Consider the following 18897-nt stretch of genomic DNA (forward strand, 5'->3'; position numbering starts at 1 on the left):
TCAATCTCTTAAAAAAAAAAAAAGTCAAATAGTAGTTAAGAGTAAACTAAGTTGTAGTTATAGAGTAAATTAACAGCACATTTTCATTTATGGATTTAAAAAAAATTATTTTGGTAAGGCGACAACCTTTCTGGCCACAGCTCATTATGTATCATTCAGAATTTTTCAAATGATGTGAAAACACTTTACAAACTGGAAAACTTTACAAAAAAAGTGTGCTTATCATTCTAATTTAGTCTCAAATAAGCAACATTTCTAACTAAAAAATGTAAACAAAACCGAAATCTAGAAGATTTACAAACACATTTAAAATGTAGCTGCAATACATAGTCTAAATAATGGCAATAAAGCAGCACTAAATCATTTAATAACATAGCATAAATCTCTAATTAAAAAACCATAGGGGAGGGTAAAAAGTAAAAAAATGTACTGAAGTACATTTTGCTAAAAAAAATGTAATTTGGTCTACTTCAAAATGTCATATTGAAATGAATGTCATTTGGCATCATTTGCAAAATTTGCTAGCAATTGTTTAGTGATTTTTCTACCACATTTAAAAGAAAAAACTATTAAATGATTTACCCTAACCGAGAATAGTATCCAGTAAGACTGTCTTCAGTCATATCTTTCTGATTAATGAGTTGATTGATCCAGCTCATTAAAATCATTAAAGTCTGAAATGTCTGAGATGGAAAAGAATGTCAGAGCTTTAAATGAAAGGATGGTATAGTCAGAAATGTTTTTGCTTAATTGACCAATTGAAAGGTGCTCATTTTGATGATCAAATGTGTACCTTTTTTACTGAAGTAACAGACATGGGACTTTTTTTGTCAAAGAAATTAACCATAAATGAACATTACTAGTCATGCATTGATTATTTCAGACAAATTCTAAACCCAGACTGCATTGCACTAATTTCAGTGGTTAAAAAAATTAAGAAATTTATTTCATAACAAAAAATACAGATAAACAATTACCCACTTAAGTTAAATTCATGTAGTCAGCTTAGCAACATGTTAACAGCAAACATAAACTGACTGTATGACTGATGAATTCAGACAAATAAACAAGTTTCCAATACTTCAAAATGTCTCGTTTCATTTTATGTTATTTACTATTTTTTTGTTATCATTTGCAAATTTTACTAGCAATTGCTTTGTGTTTTTTTTTTTTTTACCACATTTAAAAATATATATTAAAAGATCCACCCTAAGCGAGAATAATATCTAGTAGGATTGTCTTCAGTCATATCTTTCTGATTATTGAGTTGATCGATCCAGCTCATTAAAATCAGCCTGAAATGTCAGAGATGGTAAAAAAGTGTCAGAGCCTTAAAAAAATTATTGTATAGTAAGAAATGCACTGTAAAAAACTCAGGGTTCCATACAATCCATTCAAGATGTCCAACACAAATTGATAAATTTAAGTAAATTGAAGATAAAACAATTAAGTTGTCCCAAAAATATCAATGATTGTGTTGTTTCAGTTGATTTTAAATTAATAGCTTGAACAAGAAGCAAAATATTTTTGAGTGTGGTCTAATCAGTGGTTTACTGTACAGCTCAGAAGTTTATTTATTTTGTACATTTCTAGGAGCAGTTTAATCCCATTTGGAAGTCCATGCTGTCCTTCCTAATAGCACTGAATGTTTTTCTCAACACTTTTAAGAAACACAGCCACAACTGATCTCACACAGACAGACATGGCCACCAAAAGACAGATTGTGCTATTACTGCACACCAAATGAGCTGGAAACTGGACCAATTCCCGACCTACTGCCCTGACATGCATCCTTTGTTTTAAATCCACTGTAAAGAACTGAAATACAAGTTGAAAGGCCTAAAAATGTAAATCCATGCCTCAAGAGAGTGCAAACTAAGCTGCAAGCAATATATATAAATCTGCTATAACCAAACAACAGGTTAACAGAACATATAATATATTAATAAATAATATATATATTAAATATATATATTTAATTAAAAATTAAAATACAAAAAGCACAAACAAATGGAAAATGAATCACAAGCTATCAAGGATAACAGTTAATTAACAGATTTTCGTACTGTGTGTGATCATATATACACACATAGACACAGATAATGACACTTACAAACTGAAAAACTTTACAAAAAATGATGTGTTTATCATACCAATTCAAGTAAAAATAATTTCTATTTCAGTCAAAATTTCTAAATAAAAAATAAATACAACCTAAGAATTCTAGAAGAATTACTATACATTTAAAATGTAGCTGTAATACATAGTCAAAATAATGTCAATAAGGCAGCATTGAATCATTTAATAATAAAGCATAAAACTGTCATTAAAAAGATAGAAGGGCAGGGTATAAAGTGTTGGTGGATTATCAAAGCAAAGCGAACTCTCTTTAATGTCTCCCTTAAAGCGATGTGGCTGATTAATAATTCATTTCTGGTCTCTCTCTGTGTCTGAAACCGCTAGCTGACTCACTCAAACCCTGCGTCTGCCTATAAATGAGTCGCAACAGAAGCAGGGTGCAAAAATTTGTAAGGATTATCATTACGCTGACAGTGAATCTGATCATGTTTCTCCACTTTGCAGGCTCGTCTATCCATAAAATAAAGACAAATCCAGACTTATCACATATCATGTTTAATGCAGAATATTGCAACGTAAATTTCTAAAGGTGTGGTCAAATTTACACTAAAGGTGTGGTCAAATAGTCATGACAATATTAGCAATCCACAAAAATAGTAATTTCCACAAGTAGATTTTGCACAGTCATCACATGCATTTATTTAGTCTACTGACCAAATGTAAGGTGCTCGTATTGATAGTGACTTTTTCTTTTTTGGTCCTACTTTATATTAAGTGGCCTTAACTAATATGTAATTACACCGAATTTGTTACAATGTACTTACTAAATACATGCTTTACATTGTACCTATGATTGATTACACTGTAACCCACCCTTAAACCTACTCATACCATCAAACCTGTCATGCATCCCACCTGAAGAGCACCACAAGTGTTCTGCAATAGATTACAAATACAGTAAGTACATTGTATTTACTTTTTGGTCACACTTTATTTTGATGGTCTGTTTCTGATTCTCATTAGATTATGAGTAGACTGTCAGGTTGGGGTTAGGGTTAGTGTAACTTGCAAAGTACTTGCAAAGTTTCTTATAGTCAGTTAAATATCTGTTGAAGGAGCAGTATCAACAGATCTTAAGCAGACAGTCTACTAATACTCAAATGGACCGTCAAAATAAAGTGTTACCTATTTTTAGTACAAGCAGTAGTTATGGCTACTTAATATAACATGGGACCATTTTTTTAAAGTAACAGAGACAGGACATTTTTGTCTGTAAAATTAGCCATAAATTAACATTACAAGTCACTTGAATGAATTCAGTGATAAAACAAAACTGAAGAGAAGAAACGTGGATTATAAACATTACTTAATACCAAAAATACAGATAGAAAAAATGAACCCACTGAAGTTAATCAAATTATCTAAACTTGCTAAAAAAATCCCAAGAATTTAGTGCAGTCAGCATGGCAAGAACACAAACAGCTAGCATAAACTGACTGTATGAAAAAAAACAAAACACAAATATACAAATATATAATTTCAAATATAAGCATAAATACAGACACACAAAAAGATGCAGTTGTTATAATTTTGTTTAAACACTAACAACATATTTGGACTGCACAATATATCGTTCAGCATCGATATCGCAGTGTGCTAATCTGCAATAGGTACATCGCTGTATCTGCAATGTTGAGTTGGGATTATAATTTAAATATATATAATATAATTTGGGCATAAGAAACTATCAAATTTGTATCTTCAACAAAGATCAATTGTATTATTTTTTTACAAGGAAGACAGTAGGCAATATTTGAAGTGGATCAAAAAAAATTATCAAAATATGATTAGATTCAGTTATAGTTATTTAGTTATAGTTTTATGAATAGTTTAGGATGACTTTGATTTTTGTGCTGGATTTGATCCACTCCAAATATTAACTATACTGAATATGAGCAATATCACACAAGTGCTATGTATTTTTATATCTTACTGTCCCACCAGTGATGATATACAGCCAATTTGCACTGCTACGAGTGTGATTTTACATTTATACAATAGTTTGAAAGGAAAATCAAACACAGAGAGTCTCAAAATCCTTTTGTAAGAGGAACTACTTTCTTTCAGCATTCATTCACATCTGCAAACAACTATAATCTTGACTAAAAAAAAACTAAAAAGTTCATTATGTTGTCTCACAGCAGCAATAAATTTTAAAATGTAGTGTTCTCTACTTGTTGCTGTACTGTATGTGGGCCGAGTAATTCACAAGAGTGAAGGGTGAAGAGGCGGTATGTGTGCTGTTACTGGCAGAATATCGCATGGCTATCAGCCAATCAGATTCAGAACTGTTCTATAAACAGTGTTTTTTTTTTTTTTTTTTTTTTTTTTTTTTTACAATTGATTATTTTATTGCTGCACCTCAATACTTTTAGACTCTGTAATTTAATTTATTTTATGCATAAAACCTCTCGATCAAGGAGTTATTCTCAAACAGAATTGTTTATCTTAAATCATCTCAGGAAATTTTATTCAAATCGCTATATATATATGTATATCTCACTGAAATACAAAAAAAAAATCACAATGTCAGTTGCTGTCAATATTGTGCAGATCTACAACATATATTTCTATTATAAATTTAATCAAAATATATAATCTAATCTAAAAATAAATATATCTATATATGTAAAAATTAGTCAATTAAAATATGAATAAATAAAGCTAAATGAAAATGTATGTAAATCTACATTAGCAATACTATAGTTATGTTTGCATACTCCAAAATACAGTCTATATTGCTAATAAGCTAACGTGTAAACAAAACGCATCTGCTCTCAGTGCGCATCAAAGTGAATCCTCCCGGAGCTTTTCACAAACAATCCTCATCAAGAAGTGGCCTTTGAGATCGGCCTCTTACATAAAGAGTTCACGCTGAGAGGCACAGCGAGGCCTAACAGAGACAGTGAGTAAAAGGTTTGTGTGTGCTTTAAGAGGATTACAACTGCCTGCTTTCCCAACCGCTTTGTTTTTGCAACCTGAGGTCACAGATCCAAGGTCAGTTCATTGAGGTCACATCTGGAAACTCTGTCTCGAGGTGTCAGTGATTCTGAGATGATGACTGAACTCTTATATAACAAAGCTGAAAACTGTCTGCTGTCTAGGCATTTCCCAGATAGCAGGTACATAATGAGGAAAAAAGATGGCCTTCAGTAAATAGGACTTAGGAGGTAAAAATAGACTCAGGAGATCATGATCGTGACCTCTGGTATGGAAAGAATATAGGAGAAAGAGAAAGAAGGGAAGAGCCAAAATGTCCCCATGAGAGAGACACAATTTCAATCCATCTGACATCAGCAAAATCTCTTCAGGTCAAGCTGTATTCAAGCTAATAAAGCCAATGCATATGATCTTATTTAATCCCTCATCAGAGTTTCATAATTGAGACCTCATATTTACTGGTTAACATAAGTTGTAAATAGTCAATGTCAAGTGCATTTATCCATACTGTAAAAGATGGCCAATATCTTATAGTTTGCAATCCACTTGTAAAATTTCTGCCCACGATTAAAAAAAAGACTTACCATTATAATAATGATAAAATGTACAATCGGTCTGTAAAATCTATTATTACAGTAGCATATGTGCAAAACATTTTGCAAAACTTTTTGCATTAATGAGACTGTTTGCAGTAGATTGGGGATCATTCTTAACATCGGAGCACCAGAAAGTCCATTTCTTATTTCATATACTTTTAGGTTAAATTTCTTCACATGGATTTTTTTTCATCTACTTTTTATTTTTTGCAAATCATGTCTTCTGCTCCTGCATTTTTAGAAGAATCCTGACACAGTGTTAGGTTTTTTTGCCCTCGAGTCCAAGTCGTTTGATTTTGAGTATCTACTGATACCGAAACCTGATCCGATACTTATATAATACATAAAAAATAAATAACGAATAAACATAAAAAACATAATCTATACTTATATAATACATAAAATAGAATAAACAGTGAAGAAACAGTTCCAGGGTGTTCCTTTTTTATTTAATTCACCTTATTTTAACATTTAACAACTCTGTAAACAAACAGAGCACATCTTCTGTGCAATCAGGTAATAGATAACATAAATTCTTCACTTTTGGATTTTAACGCAACATTAAATAAAAAAAATTAAAAAAATCGAATATAAAACGAATAGCTTCTCAACTTAAAATACCTGGCAGACATGTAAAAAAAGTGCCACAGTGTTTGCAAAGCCAGTATTGTGCTTTTAGGAACTGCATCTAGGAACATCTCTACCTTGTGAGGTTTAAGCCTGTTTCTGTTCTCATCAAGAACGTTTGCAACGACACTAAAAGTCTCTCAATATCCACAGAGCTGCACGTGGCACTGAGATAAAGGGGTGCAACTGCAGTCATAGAGGGAAACTGATTAGCATGTTCTTTGTAGTACTTAAGTGGGCTTTTTTTTTTTGCAATCTCAATTTTACATATCTCCGAGTTTGCTATGGCAATGTTGTTGTTATCAACTTTATGATAACTCCAGACGGCAGATATTCTCACACTTTCCGCTTCAAGTTGTTATACATAAATATATTTGAGTCCTGATCAGGAGGTAACGTCCAATTCCAATCGAATCTGAAACCACGAAATTGAGGCCCAATTTCTGATCATGTGATCAGATCTGGACATGCCTATTAAGTGCACTGACATGTAGCACCAAGGAGCTCTCATTGACCTGAGTTCAATGCCCAGCTTGAGGTCCTTTGCCGAACTTTCCCCTCTCTCTGTTTTCCATGATTTTCTGTCAATTCTCAAAGTAAAAAACAAAAACATATATACAACAGTCCTGTCTGGTTCTTGAATCTGAAATTCTTTCTATATCCTTGTGTATTACTCCATCCACATTCAGCAACAAGCAGAGGCTCTACAGTTTGACAACAATGTTGGGCAACAATGCACTTTTAGGGCTTTTTTAGTCGAGAATGTACTTGTTTAGATTGCAACTATGCAGTATATTTATGAGGACAGTGCCTATTTTTAATTAAATATTTATAATTTCCGAGAGACAGCACGTCAGCCTGTCATTGAGCAGACCAAAGATGGTTGACATTGTCCATCCACAAGACGGCGACAGAGACCACATAATAAGCCCTTACAGTCTCCTGTTTTCGCTATTGCAGACTAGTTCATTAAACAGGAAGAAAGAAGAAATGCCTGCATGTGTTTAGCGTTTTTCCTATTCCAAAACACAACAGTGTTCTGGTAGTGATTGCATTGCTTTGGCTTGTTCGGTGTTTATTATTGTGATCTCTCAATTGTCACAGAGAAATGTTGGGAAATCTCTGTAGACTGATGGCATTTCATGCTGTTCAGACTTATAATCTTAAAATGTCAGCAAAATCACCTGCTTTGTCACCACTTTACACATTACCACTAGAGAATTAGACAAATACTTGCTCTAAAGTGACGTTGGTGAGTTACAGTAGTACCAGCTTTGGCTGTTTTGACATCAGCTGCAGATGTAAATGAATGCCAGAAGAAAGTAGTTCCTCTAACAAAAGGGTTTTGACACTCTCCGTGTTGGATTTTCTTTTTGATGCACACAATTATACCGTCAAACTGTTGTATAAATGCAATATCACACTCATAGCAGTTTGATATGGGTGTATATCATCACTGGTAGGAGACGAAGGCATGCCTCCCACCAGTGCCAATACACAGCCACAACGCACAGCTACTCGTGAGATATTGCTCATATATATATATATATATATATATATATATATATATATATATATATATATATATATATTAGGGATGTAACGGTATTGTAAATACCGTCATACCGCAATATTAATTTTTTTCGATATTACCGAAGTCGCATGACTCGGTAAAACTATAGGTCTTCTGAGAAAATTTGCTCAGGCGAATGAAGCAAACGGGAGGTAGCTGAAACTACATTTCCCATCAGCCCAGGCGTGGCCATAATCCTTTGCGGTCTGTTGTCGCTACAGATCCAGTAATGCGGAAATGGAGTGTGCTGCTAGTAGCGGAGATGAAAAAAAGATGGAAATGATCAAACCTAAAGCGGGTGTTGTCGCCGCGCGCGTACTGAATAGCGGTGTTGTCGCGCGAGTTCTGATCAGCTGTGTTGTCGCGCGCGTATTGTAAAGCGCCGAGGGGGGGTTGAGCACGCATACTCAAGAGAGGTGTTGTCGCGCACCTACTGAAGGGCTGGATGGAGGTTGTGTCGCGTCGCGGGGGCACTTTTGATCGTTTTGGAAGGGCATTTTCTATCCAAGACTAAAAAGGGCATGTGCACTGCACAGGTTGAGCCCTATGTGTGCACGTGCCTGCAAGTTGGGGAATACGACTAATAGCAGTCATGGGGACTGCAGAAACACAGCACACTGTTTAGATTGATGCAGACATTGACTTGTACCGCAAAGAGACCTCTATCTCACTCATGGTTTGTCTTCTCAAGTGGGGGAAAGACAATGCACAACGTTACCCACTGCTGTCAACATGGGCCAAGTCATATCTCTGTCCCAGAAACCTCAGTCCCAAATGAGAGGGGTTTTTTTCTGTTGCAGGGGACATTGTAAATACCCAAAGATACCAGCTTTTAGATTATAGTTATATGATAATTTTCCTTTAAACCCATCTCTATGTAAGTAAGTGAGTGAGTGATTAAATGTTGAATGTGATGAGTTTTCAACAATACTAAATAGAAACTTTATTTTTTTACATGGTTTAATAATTTTTTGTTATTAAAATTGAAATTAGTGTTTCAAAGCTTACAGATAGATGGCTAATTTGTATGTCATTGACACTTTTGGCACTTTTTTGGAGTATTTTCAAAAGTTTTGTTTTTCCTGTAAATGATTCAATAAATACCGTACCGTGACATTCATACCGAGGTATTACCGTACCGTGAAATTCTGATACCGTTACATCCCTAATATATATATATATATATATATATATATATATATATATATATATATATATATATATATATATATATATATATATATATATATATATATTATTTTTTTTTAAATAGTTGCTTATGTTGCAGAGTTAGAATGTCACAGATGTCAATCAAGTGCATATTAAAAATAACAATTAAAACTGTGATATGGATTCACACATGCATGTTTAATTTCATCCTGTATTTAAAACTACTCAATCTTAAACTAATTCAATCTTCCAGGGAAATGACAGACCTCTTACTACTGACAAATGTCAGACTCAGACTTCTCATTTTGTCTCCTTGAATCCAGTCTGGATCACATATAGATCTGCCTCCACCCAATCAACATCCAATGAAGTCAAGCCTCACCAAACAATTTTTTTGTCTTAATTCTTTTTTTTTTAATGCAAACAGACTCAAGAATGTGTCATACGAGAATGACTCCTTAACAAACACCACTACTGAAAGTTTGTGGGATATTATAAGATGAAAGGTCTTGCCAAATGGCTTAATGGCATATTTATGGATATCTTTCACATCCTCTCTCATGCAATGCTTTCTGAAAAAAAGCCTACAGAAGCTGTTAGCACCGTGACAGCACCTTGTCAGCATGTGCAAGACAGCCAGCAGAAGCTATATGTGTGTTTATGTGTGTGTTCATTAATCACAGCAGCCTCCGTCCCTATAGAGAGACTCCAGACAGGACTGAGTCGGTGACAAGTGATGCGGAGATGCCCACAGTGTCGTTCCCTGTTAATCTCCTTCAGGCAGCCAGGGAGGCAGAGAAAACAATGTTGTGTGAACCACAGAGGCAGTGTGTTTACACCCCCGCTGCCACCCTGCTCACTGGCTCCAAACCAAAGGAGGGGGGTATTTTAAAGACGACGCCGCTCGAGCACCAAGCTTCGCTGTTGAGATGCAGAAAGTGGTCGGGCTAAGAGAGGATTAAAGGGATATTGAGCCAATCCTGATCAGCGGTTATCCTTGTACTCCAGAAGAAAGTGTACAGGCTTAACATGCTCGGATGTACGGGTGTCTATGAAACTAATGAAAAAAGAGCATGTGTGTTGTTTTGGGCGCAAAAAAGCCAAATGTTGGTGGCCTTCAAATAAGTTGCAAGCCAGATATGTTAAATCCACATGGGCTGGAAGCTGCGATTGTTTTATTTTTTTGTATTGTGACGCAGTTCCCAGAGAAATTAAATATTAAATGAGAAAACAGTGGGCGTGGCTTGTTTTTTCTACCGCGGGCTGAATGGATGTAGTAAAGTAGGCGTTTCATTTAGAAAGATTGGGAAATGGGTTTAAGAAGAGCCAGGCCCATACCTAAGACATACATAATCTGAGAATATAACTGAAAACAAACAGAAAGTGTATTTTACATTACAAGGGCAAACATTGTCTTTCTTAGGCACGTTTGCACAAATACATTTTAGTTTTAAAACAGCATTAAAACGATGGTAAAAACGATCCACTTCCACACTGGTGTCTCACCTAATGTTTCTGAAAAGATCTCCGTCCACACTATACCTCTGAAAATGCACATCATGTGACCACACACACCCTGGCATGCACTGCAGCGTATGCGGATGTCTAAGCTTCAGGGAGATAGCGAGTGCTTTGAGCACACCTCCCCAGGTGAAAACAGCGCAGGTAAGAGAGTTAATCAAGGATCTTCTGCTGGATTTCATCTGACTATAGTTGTCAAACAAGATATTTACTTCATCTTGTCTCTATGTAATATATGTAATCTATCTTTTGAATCTATTGCCTGTTCTCAGGTAACGTGTTTTGGCTGAGTCCAAAGATAAGTTAATAAATTATTTTACGTAACCGCGTACACAGATTCTGTACATTTGACTAACTGCTTGCATTTATTTGCTATATTGTATAAACTTATTGTACGTTATACTTTTATAATGGCCATTAATAATTAATAAAACTGATGTTTAGCAAAGGAGAAGGGGTATGTTTTGAAGAAAAAGAAAGAAGGCAGATTTGTTATACGGTCCGTTTTGTTACACAGTAAAAATGACGATCATATAAATATGTAGCTACAGGATGCTTCAACGTTTTTGGTGTCTGTTATTATTTCATTAAAAATGAAAATAGGCAGTTCCTTATATAATGTTTTCATTTTATTGTCAAGAAAGTCAAACATTGTAGGGTGATGCGAATGACCTTATACAGTACACTGTTTTTACCCAAACTGTCCTCTGAAGTTTGTTTTCCATATCAAACTTGCGAAGTCTCAACTTAAGGAAAGGTTGCAGACAAACTCATAAGGTTAGTTTTGATTTCATTTGTACTTTAAAGAGATGGCTCATTCAAACATTCAAAAGGCTTGTTCACATAAACATGGTAATAACAGATATTAAACATATTTCTGTCGACATTGACAAACAATTAAAAACTGTTTATTTTTTTTATACTTTTTGTTCGGCACTACCACTTGTAACCAGCAGATGTATTCAGTGTAATTCTAGCGCATCTGACCAGGGAATCTTTATTTTAAAATGTATAAATTTAATCAAATTAACTTAATAATCATAGTAAGTGTAGTGGAAATAACATTTTTCCCCAGCATTTTCAAAGAAAGGATCATAAAGACTAAAAGTAGCACTAGAAACTTGAGGTGCTCTGAGGTGCTGAGTGTACTCTAAAACTGACAAAATTAGCGTTTAGAAAATATAAAACTGATAAAAACATGTAAGGCTTGCAGTTTGTCACTCCCACATAAATGAATCAACGATTTTTCACATCACCTCATACTTCAGTTTCTCATCAAATCTTGACAAATCAAATGCTATCCAGTACCTGGCATGCCATGCCCCCTTCAATACGCTTCTCATGTGCTTTTCAATTGATGCGATTAAGCTCAACCACTCTCACTGGCAGAGCTGTGATAAAAATGAAATGCAACTGTTTTTTTTTTTAAAGGGGAGGAGCTATTCTATGTCCCGCACTCTCTTAATTTTTCAGTTGAAATTATGTTTAACTTCCAAGTATTTTTAGCATTCTTTCCCAAGCAGTTGATTTCTAGACAGTCATTATTTTTTAGAGATGGCTTATCAAGCAGTGCTTCTGCACAATGTCAAATTAACCCACATGCTCCTAAAACTCAGTTTCAACTGACTAATCAATAAAAAAGCCTACTCGCTCAATTACAGATGATCTGTCAAACACAGGGAAAGAAAACACAAAAACATACTCTTCTGTCAGCCTCTGAAAAGCCTCTGTTCACCCTCAAGATCATATGTGCAGGCCACAAAACACATTAACCCATTCTTATTCAAACCAGTTGAGAAAATAAATCATGGTATTGTACAATTGGAGGAGTTAATATGAACATTTTCTGAGGGGAACTGGCTTTAGAATAGTTTACATGCCATTTTCTGTTCATCTTTCTTCTTGAAGATACATAAGTGTTTTTGTGTTTAATAGTAGAGATGCTTTGCTTACAGTCATAACACATAAAACACAATATAACTGTTGTTTATAATGGACCTTTTTCACAAGACTGTTATGATGGTTTATCAGCATCTTAAATCCTTAAAAGTTTTTAATATTTAGATTTTTTAAGAACATGTTCATATTTATGTATGTATTTATGTATGTATTATATTATCTTTGTATCATAATACAAAAAAAAATACCCTTTATGCAAGAGGTTTCTAACACAGTGTCTATGGGAGGAGAATAAATTTGTTGTTTTCTCTTCTGGCTGCCATTATTAGTCTCCTTTCTTTCCTTTTTCTGAAAGTCTTGATAACACCATCGTGGATTTTTTTTTATTATTATTATTTGTTAAAAAAAAGCATTTGTTGTTCTCTCCCATTTGCTGCGCTCTAAGTTTACCCAATTATAATGTTGCCACATGCTGGGAGAGATGTTCCTCTCCTCTCACCTGCTCCTCTGCTGTTTCCTTCAGGTATTATTTAGTAAAAAAAATTAAATAAAAAATAGTTTTACAAAACTAAAGTCAGACCATGAAGATTTTGCTTTAAATTGAAAAATTCTACAATCTAATTTATATTAAAAACTGCTCATGCTGCATGTACACTGCAACTTTTTCTGGATCCTCATTAAAATGTAGTGGTTGAATCTAACTTTTAAATCAAAAGAGAACATGCAAAGTACTTTGTATATATGAAGAGATTTATTTGTTTGTGCAACTTATTTGATGATCTTTCATTTTTTTTATTTAGTTTTGTAATATTTGCATTGTACAAAGAAACATGTAGCAATAGGATTTATGCCGAGCTCGTGTTGTTGTCATACTGTTAAACTTCTGGTGACCTGTTATTTTGAGTGTTTCTCCATTTTATACGATTCTTTTTACAGCATCGATGTTGTAATGTAATTAAAATACAATCAGTTAAACAGACTTTGGCATTCATTTAGTTGCTCAAGCGTAAAACCATACGAAAAGCCGTTTACTCACTTGAATCAGAATCGGCAGGCTAGCGCAGAAGCTCCATTAATTAAACTGGGGTAAAATAAATGCTCATATTATAAAGACATGGCAGGGAAAAAATTTATTTAATGCAGTCCTTCTTGTACAATCTGAGACCCACTTTATATCGGATATTACTCAGCCAGTGGAGATTGCTGATTTTAAAAGAAAACAGGCCTCAAACTCATCAATTTTGCATTGGCATACAGTTTACCGGAAGCGCTTAACCTAGGTTACTGGCAAATTAAAAGTCCTATTAGCATACTTCGGCATTTACTCTATAGCCTAATGAAAAACCTTTTCATGTACAGTGTAATGTCTTCAGTCTCATTTTGCATAATTGTGAGAAAATCGAATCATGAAATCAAAACTGTGATTAGAATTCAAAATCAAGAATCATGTTTTCAGTAATCATTACATCCCTACCGAATGCTGTATTTTAAAGTGGAAAAACAATTAGGCAGACTCAGCATTGATATTACAGACTCTAGCTGTAAAGAGTCAGATTAGTGCTATTTCAGTGACTCTGACTGGGATAGGCAGAGTGATGATAAAATCAAAACACTACTGGCTATATTTAAAAAAAGGTGGGGGGAGGGGTGACAAAATATGCGCCACCCTGTGTCTTTATGTATTTAGCTTGTCATTACATCACAAATCTGCACATTTCAAAGCACTGTTTTACAAGTTCTTGCTTTTTTAATGCATAGGCTAAATACATATAGTGTCAAATGACATCAAAAAAATCTTTTGGTTCAAACTACAAGTCAAACATTTGAGAAAGAAACTTCTACAGGTGACAGTATCGATAGAGTAAATGTCTAAAGTAAAAGTAAAAACAGTTGAGGAAGAAACATCTAAAACATGACAGCATTGAGAGTATCGAGTATTGTATCGAAGTTGAAATTCCAGTTTAGTGACAACACAACAGCACACAGAACTCTCCAAACTACAACAACAACACACATATCTGTCTCCATGCCTCTATCTGTCTCTGTTCACCCTGAGACAGACAGTCACCACAGAGATGAGAAGACAAAACCGACCTGGAAAAGGCACGCTGGAGTAGAGCAGTAAACGCTGGTTGTGCTGATTCATGCTCTCCTGAGAAATGGCACAAACGGCAGGGAGCAAAACCAAGAGAGGCGACTGAGGATTTTGGAGGAATCGTGGAGGCTCTGACTCACAGAGCAGGAGAAAACTAGGACAGCATTAACTCATGGCTGGCTCCGCTTTCCCGCTTCTGACACAATGCTCTTTTCAGTGAGAGAGTGAAAGCCTGGCCTTTCTTCTGCTGCTGAACTCAAGGCATTGTGTGAGCGCATATAACAAACGGCCCAGAAGAGCGGGAGGGTGGGCGATTTAAATAAACTCAAGTGTTGTTCTTGGGCTGGGTTTGCGGATGCTGTGTGGTAATGACACTGAATGTTACATGCGGAAAATCATATGTCAAGCCCCTTGCACTGCACAGCTGAGCTGATGGAAAAGAGAAAGCGTGTCAGTGCAGCTATTGTTCACTGAAGCCGAAAAAAGAAATCATTGGGAATTTTAGGTAAAAAAAAAAATACAAAAAGACAAATATAAGAAATGTGCAACTAACTCAATTTAAGCACAATTTTTTAAAGTACTAAATAACTAACCAACTCTAATAATGAGCAATTTATATTTTCCATAATATTTAAGCTATGTTAATGCTGGCTAATAAAAGTTCATCTTAGTTCACATCAGTTGTGACAGAGTAATATTTTAGTTTGTATTTCTTGTTTGATTCAGTTTTATTTCGCAAACTTTCAGTTTGAATTTTAATATAGTAAGTATGCCGTGTTTTTGTGATTTACAGCTCTTTATAATGAATATAAAGTTAATGTCAAACTAAATACATAAAAAAATCAATGAACTGATATAGATTTTATCTTAAAATGCATAACATAAATGTTCAATGTTCAATATCAAGTATAGTCATTTTGTTTATAAGATCATGTTAACTAATGGAGTTTACTAATGTTAACAAATAAAAATGTTCATTGACACAGAAACTAGGATAGATCTGGAACGTGTTAGATGTCATTGTTATTTTTTTAATTAGAACATCATCATCATTATTATTATTAACATCCCTGCTGCCGGCGACGCAGTAGATAGTGCTGTCGCCTCACAGCAATAAGGTCGCTGGTTCGAGTCTCGGCTGGGTCAGTTGGCGTTTCTATGTGGAGTTTGCATGTCCTGCCTAAGTTTGCGTGGTTTTCCGCCGGGTTCTCCGGTTTCCCCCACAGTCCAAAGGCATGCGATACAGGTGAACTGAGTAGGCTAAATTGTGTTTGAATGGATGTCTCCCAGAGATGGGTTGCAGCTGGAAGGACATCCGTCGTGTAAAACATGTGCTGGATAAGTTGGCGGTTCATTCTGCTGTGGCGACACCTGATAAATAAAGGGACTAAGCTGAAAAGAAAACGAATGAATGAATCTCTTTTGCCATCATCACAGAATACTACATTTGTCATCACTAACTTTAATATTATTATTAATTTTTTTCTTTTTTATTGTTTTTAGCATTATTATGACTAATTAATATTTGAGCTAAATACTTTTTAGATTCTATCAATAATATTCTGACAGTTATTGCTGTTTATATACATTGGTATGAAAACTTTTGACAAGCCTGTAATGACGTGTTGAACAGTCATCATAATCTTAAATCTTTGAAAGTTTTTAATATTTAGATTTTTTTAAAAACATATGAACATTTATATGTATTTATGTATGCATTATATCATCTTTGCTTTAAATTACAAAAAGCAAATTACTAAATGTGCGAGGTTTTTCTAATGCAGCGTCAAAGGGACAGGTCAGAAAATGTGACGTTTTTCTTTCCTCAGGCTGCCGTCATCAGTCTCACACCATTTTCTTTTTCCTTTTTCTGAACGTTCTTATAACATTATCGTGGAGTTTTTTCTTTTATTATTTGAGTAAATAAGATTATAAAAATTGATTTGTGAATAGGGTCTATTGGTATTTTAATTTCTGTTCTAATGCTGTTTATGAGTTGTATGTTTAACTGTATGTTTTGCACTCTTAACATAATGAAACTTCATAAGACATCTTTACTAAAATTATTAACACTAAAATAAATATTAATAAAGAAAAAGTATCAACAAATATTCTAATTATTAAACCTAACTACAATTAAATATTCAAATATAAAAAGGTACATGCAAAACATTAACATTTTATTATTTTTATTATTAATAACAATTATTATTAATAATATTTTTAAAAACACTGATATGTGATTATCAGATATTTTCAGCTTCCTGGATCCTTTTATAATGTATTCTAAACAAAAGCACAGGCTTGACTCTAAGTGATTTCCCAGTGGTGCACTTTTAGTTACACAATTTCCATCTGATAATAGACACTCTAACAATAAATACTGAAAAATTCAAGCCTATAATCTCAGAAAGCCTTTTGAGTTAACTCTGGTCTGCACCACACACACTGTACTGTATAAGAAAAAGACATGCACCATGTTTTGCCATAGAAAAGCATTAGCATATTTTACAGCAAAATTTGAATAATCCGGTGTGCTTGACACCCCCACAAAGACCTCTTTGTTTTGAAAGCCCTTGAGAGAGAATGAATGAGGGGAATATTCCAAAAAATCCTCCTTAATGTACAAAAATAGCACAATGGTAAGGCTTCAGCAGGATGAGTGCTTTTAACTATGTTATTATTTTTGTAAATTCATTGAAAGTCAAAGGGGGCAAAATAATATCAGATGCCACAACATTCATTAGCCTACATGAACACACCTTTCTCACAAATAGTTTTATTGTATACTGTCTTTTATTATTTGTTTCAAGGAATGTCAGGTTTGGAAAAATGTAAATGTAAATAAATGTAAATAAATGACAAAATGTAAATTGTGAAGTGAAGAAATACTTTAAAATTGATTTTTAGTTTTGACATTTTTAAAATATTCATAATAAATTATTCCAAATATATTAATATACTACATAGATATTCCAGCAATATTCACAAATACAAAATATTAAAAATAATTATAATAAAAAAATACATTTTATTTTATGTTATTTTTTATATATTTAAATGTTTGTTTTAATAAAGTCAAAAACACATTTAGAAAGTCACATAATAATATGATTTCAGCAATTATAGTAACATGTTTCTGCCACTGAAAGCTAATTCTAAAAAAAAGTTACAGCAACAGACAATTTAGCCTATACCCAAGTCACCTATAGCCTATGTCTTTGGACTTTTGGAGGAAACCGGAGCACCCGGAGGAAACCCATACGAATACAGGGAGAACATGCAAACTCAACACAGAAACGCCAACTGACCCAGCCTAGGGTTGAACCAGAGACCTTCTTGATGTATGCTTGCCACTTTTTTTTCCATCTGTATGCAGTTATTCTCTAATTTTAAGCACTTACGTATCTAATGTACTTCACCTGGTTTTTGTGTAAATATTTACTTTTACTTTTGTTAATTGATTTAGTGGATGAGGGGTTAGGGGATCTGATTAACAATGGACAATATATTTGTTTAATTATATTTATTTTGTTTTGTCATATAAAAAAGACCAATAAAAAGACTGAAAATGAAACAAAAAGTTTCACTTGATTAGCATGTTTACTATATGGTTGAATCAAATGCATCTTTGGTGGTCCATCTTTCAAAAACCTCAAACACATTGACTGACCTTAAACATCTGACCCCAAGCATTTATGAAAGAAACAAACATGCAAGAGAAAAAGAAAGCGAAAGTGAGCGAGCAGCACTAATGGCTGTCTCAAATAGAAGGCCAGAGCAGATGATGGTGTCAGAATTGTTATCAGCAGTGTAATGGCAGATAAAGAGCCAGAGCAAGTCCATCAGGGCTCTGCCACATAACAAACAACAGTCATGTCAATACATTTACTGGAAGACCACTTTTAGCCCTCACTCTGCAATTTTTTATTTTTTTTTTACGAGAACACAGCTTGATCAATAACAGCACAAAAGCCATCATACTAAAGGAAATCAATGGCTAGTTATGAAGTAATCAGCAGTGCTTGAAGAGTTATGTTCTGTGTATCAATATTTATCTGTCAAATGCAAGTGACAGCAAGTGTCATTTCAATGAGAAAATGACAAATAAATGATTCTTCCATCTGTGGCTCTTTTTAACCACATTTGGATTTCCTCCACTCATTTAATTGCTGCCAAGGTTGTTCAGAGCTCATGTCTAGAGTAGAGATATGATTAATTAATCAACAATTTAAACTTTATCTACAGTGGATTAAACATCGATGTCATTATACTATAAAAATGCTCGATTTTTTTTTAAGGGATGGTTCACCCAAAAATTTAAATTCTGTCATAAT

At 34.1% G+C, this 18897-nt stretch overlaps 1 protein-coding gene across 26 annotated transcripts in view; it reads right to left on the reverse strand.

Annotated features, from left to right (window-relative positions):
• The window catches only part of eml1 (EMAP like 1), a 101476-nt gene that overhangs the window by 47868 nt on the left and 34711 nt on the right, over positions 1–18897 (reverse strand). For 5 of the 26 annotated variants that reach the window (XM_073927524.1, XM_073927522.1, XM_005158804.5 and 2 more), the window contains exon 1: positions 14560–14721. In XM_073927524.1, the coding sequence (XP_073783625.1) occupies positions 14560–14611 (52 nt within the window). In that variant the 5' untranslated portion in view covers positions 14612–14721. 26 annotated transcript variants of the gene reach the window in all.

This window comes from Danio rerio, chromosome 17 (assembly GCF_049306965.1).
Source record: "Danio rerio strain Tuebingen ecotype United States chromosome 17, GRCz12tu, whole genome shotgun sequence".
Lineage (NCBI taxonomy): Eukaryota > Metazoa > Chordata > Actinopteri > Cypriniformes > Danionidae > Danio > Danio rerio.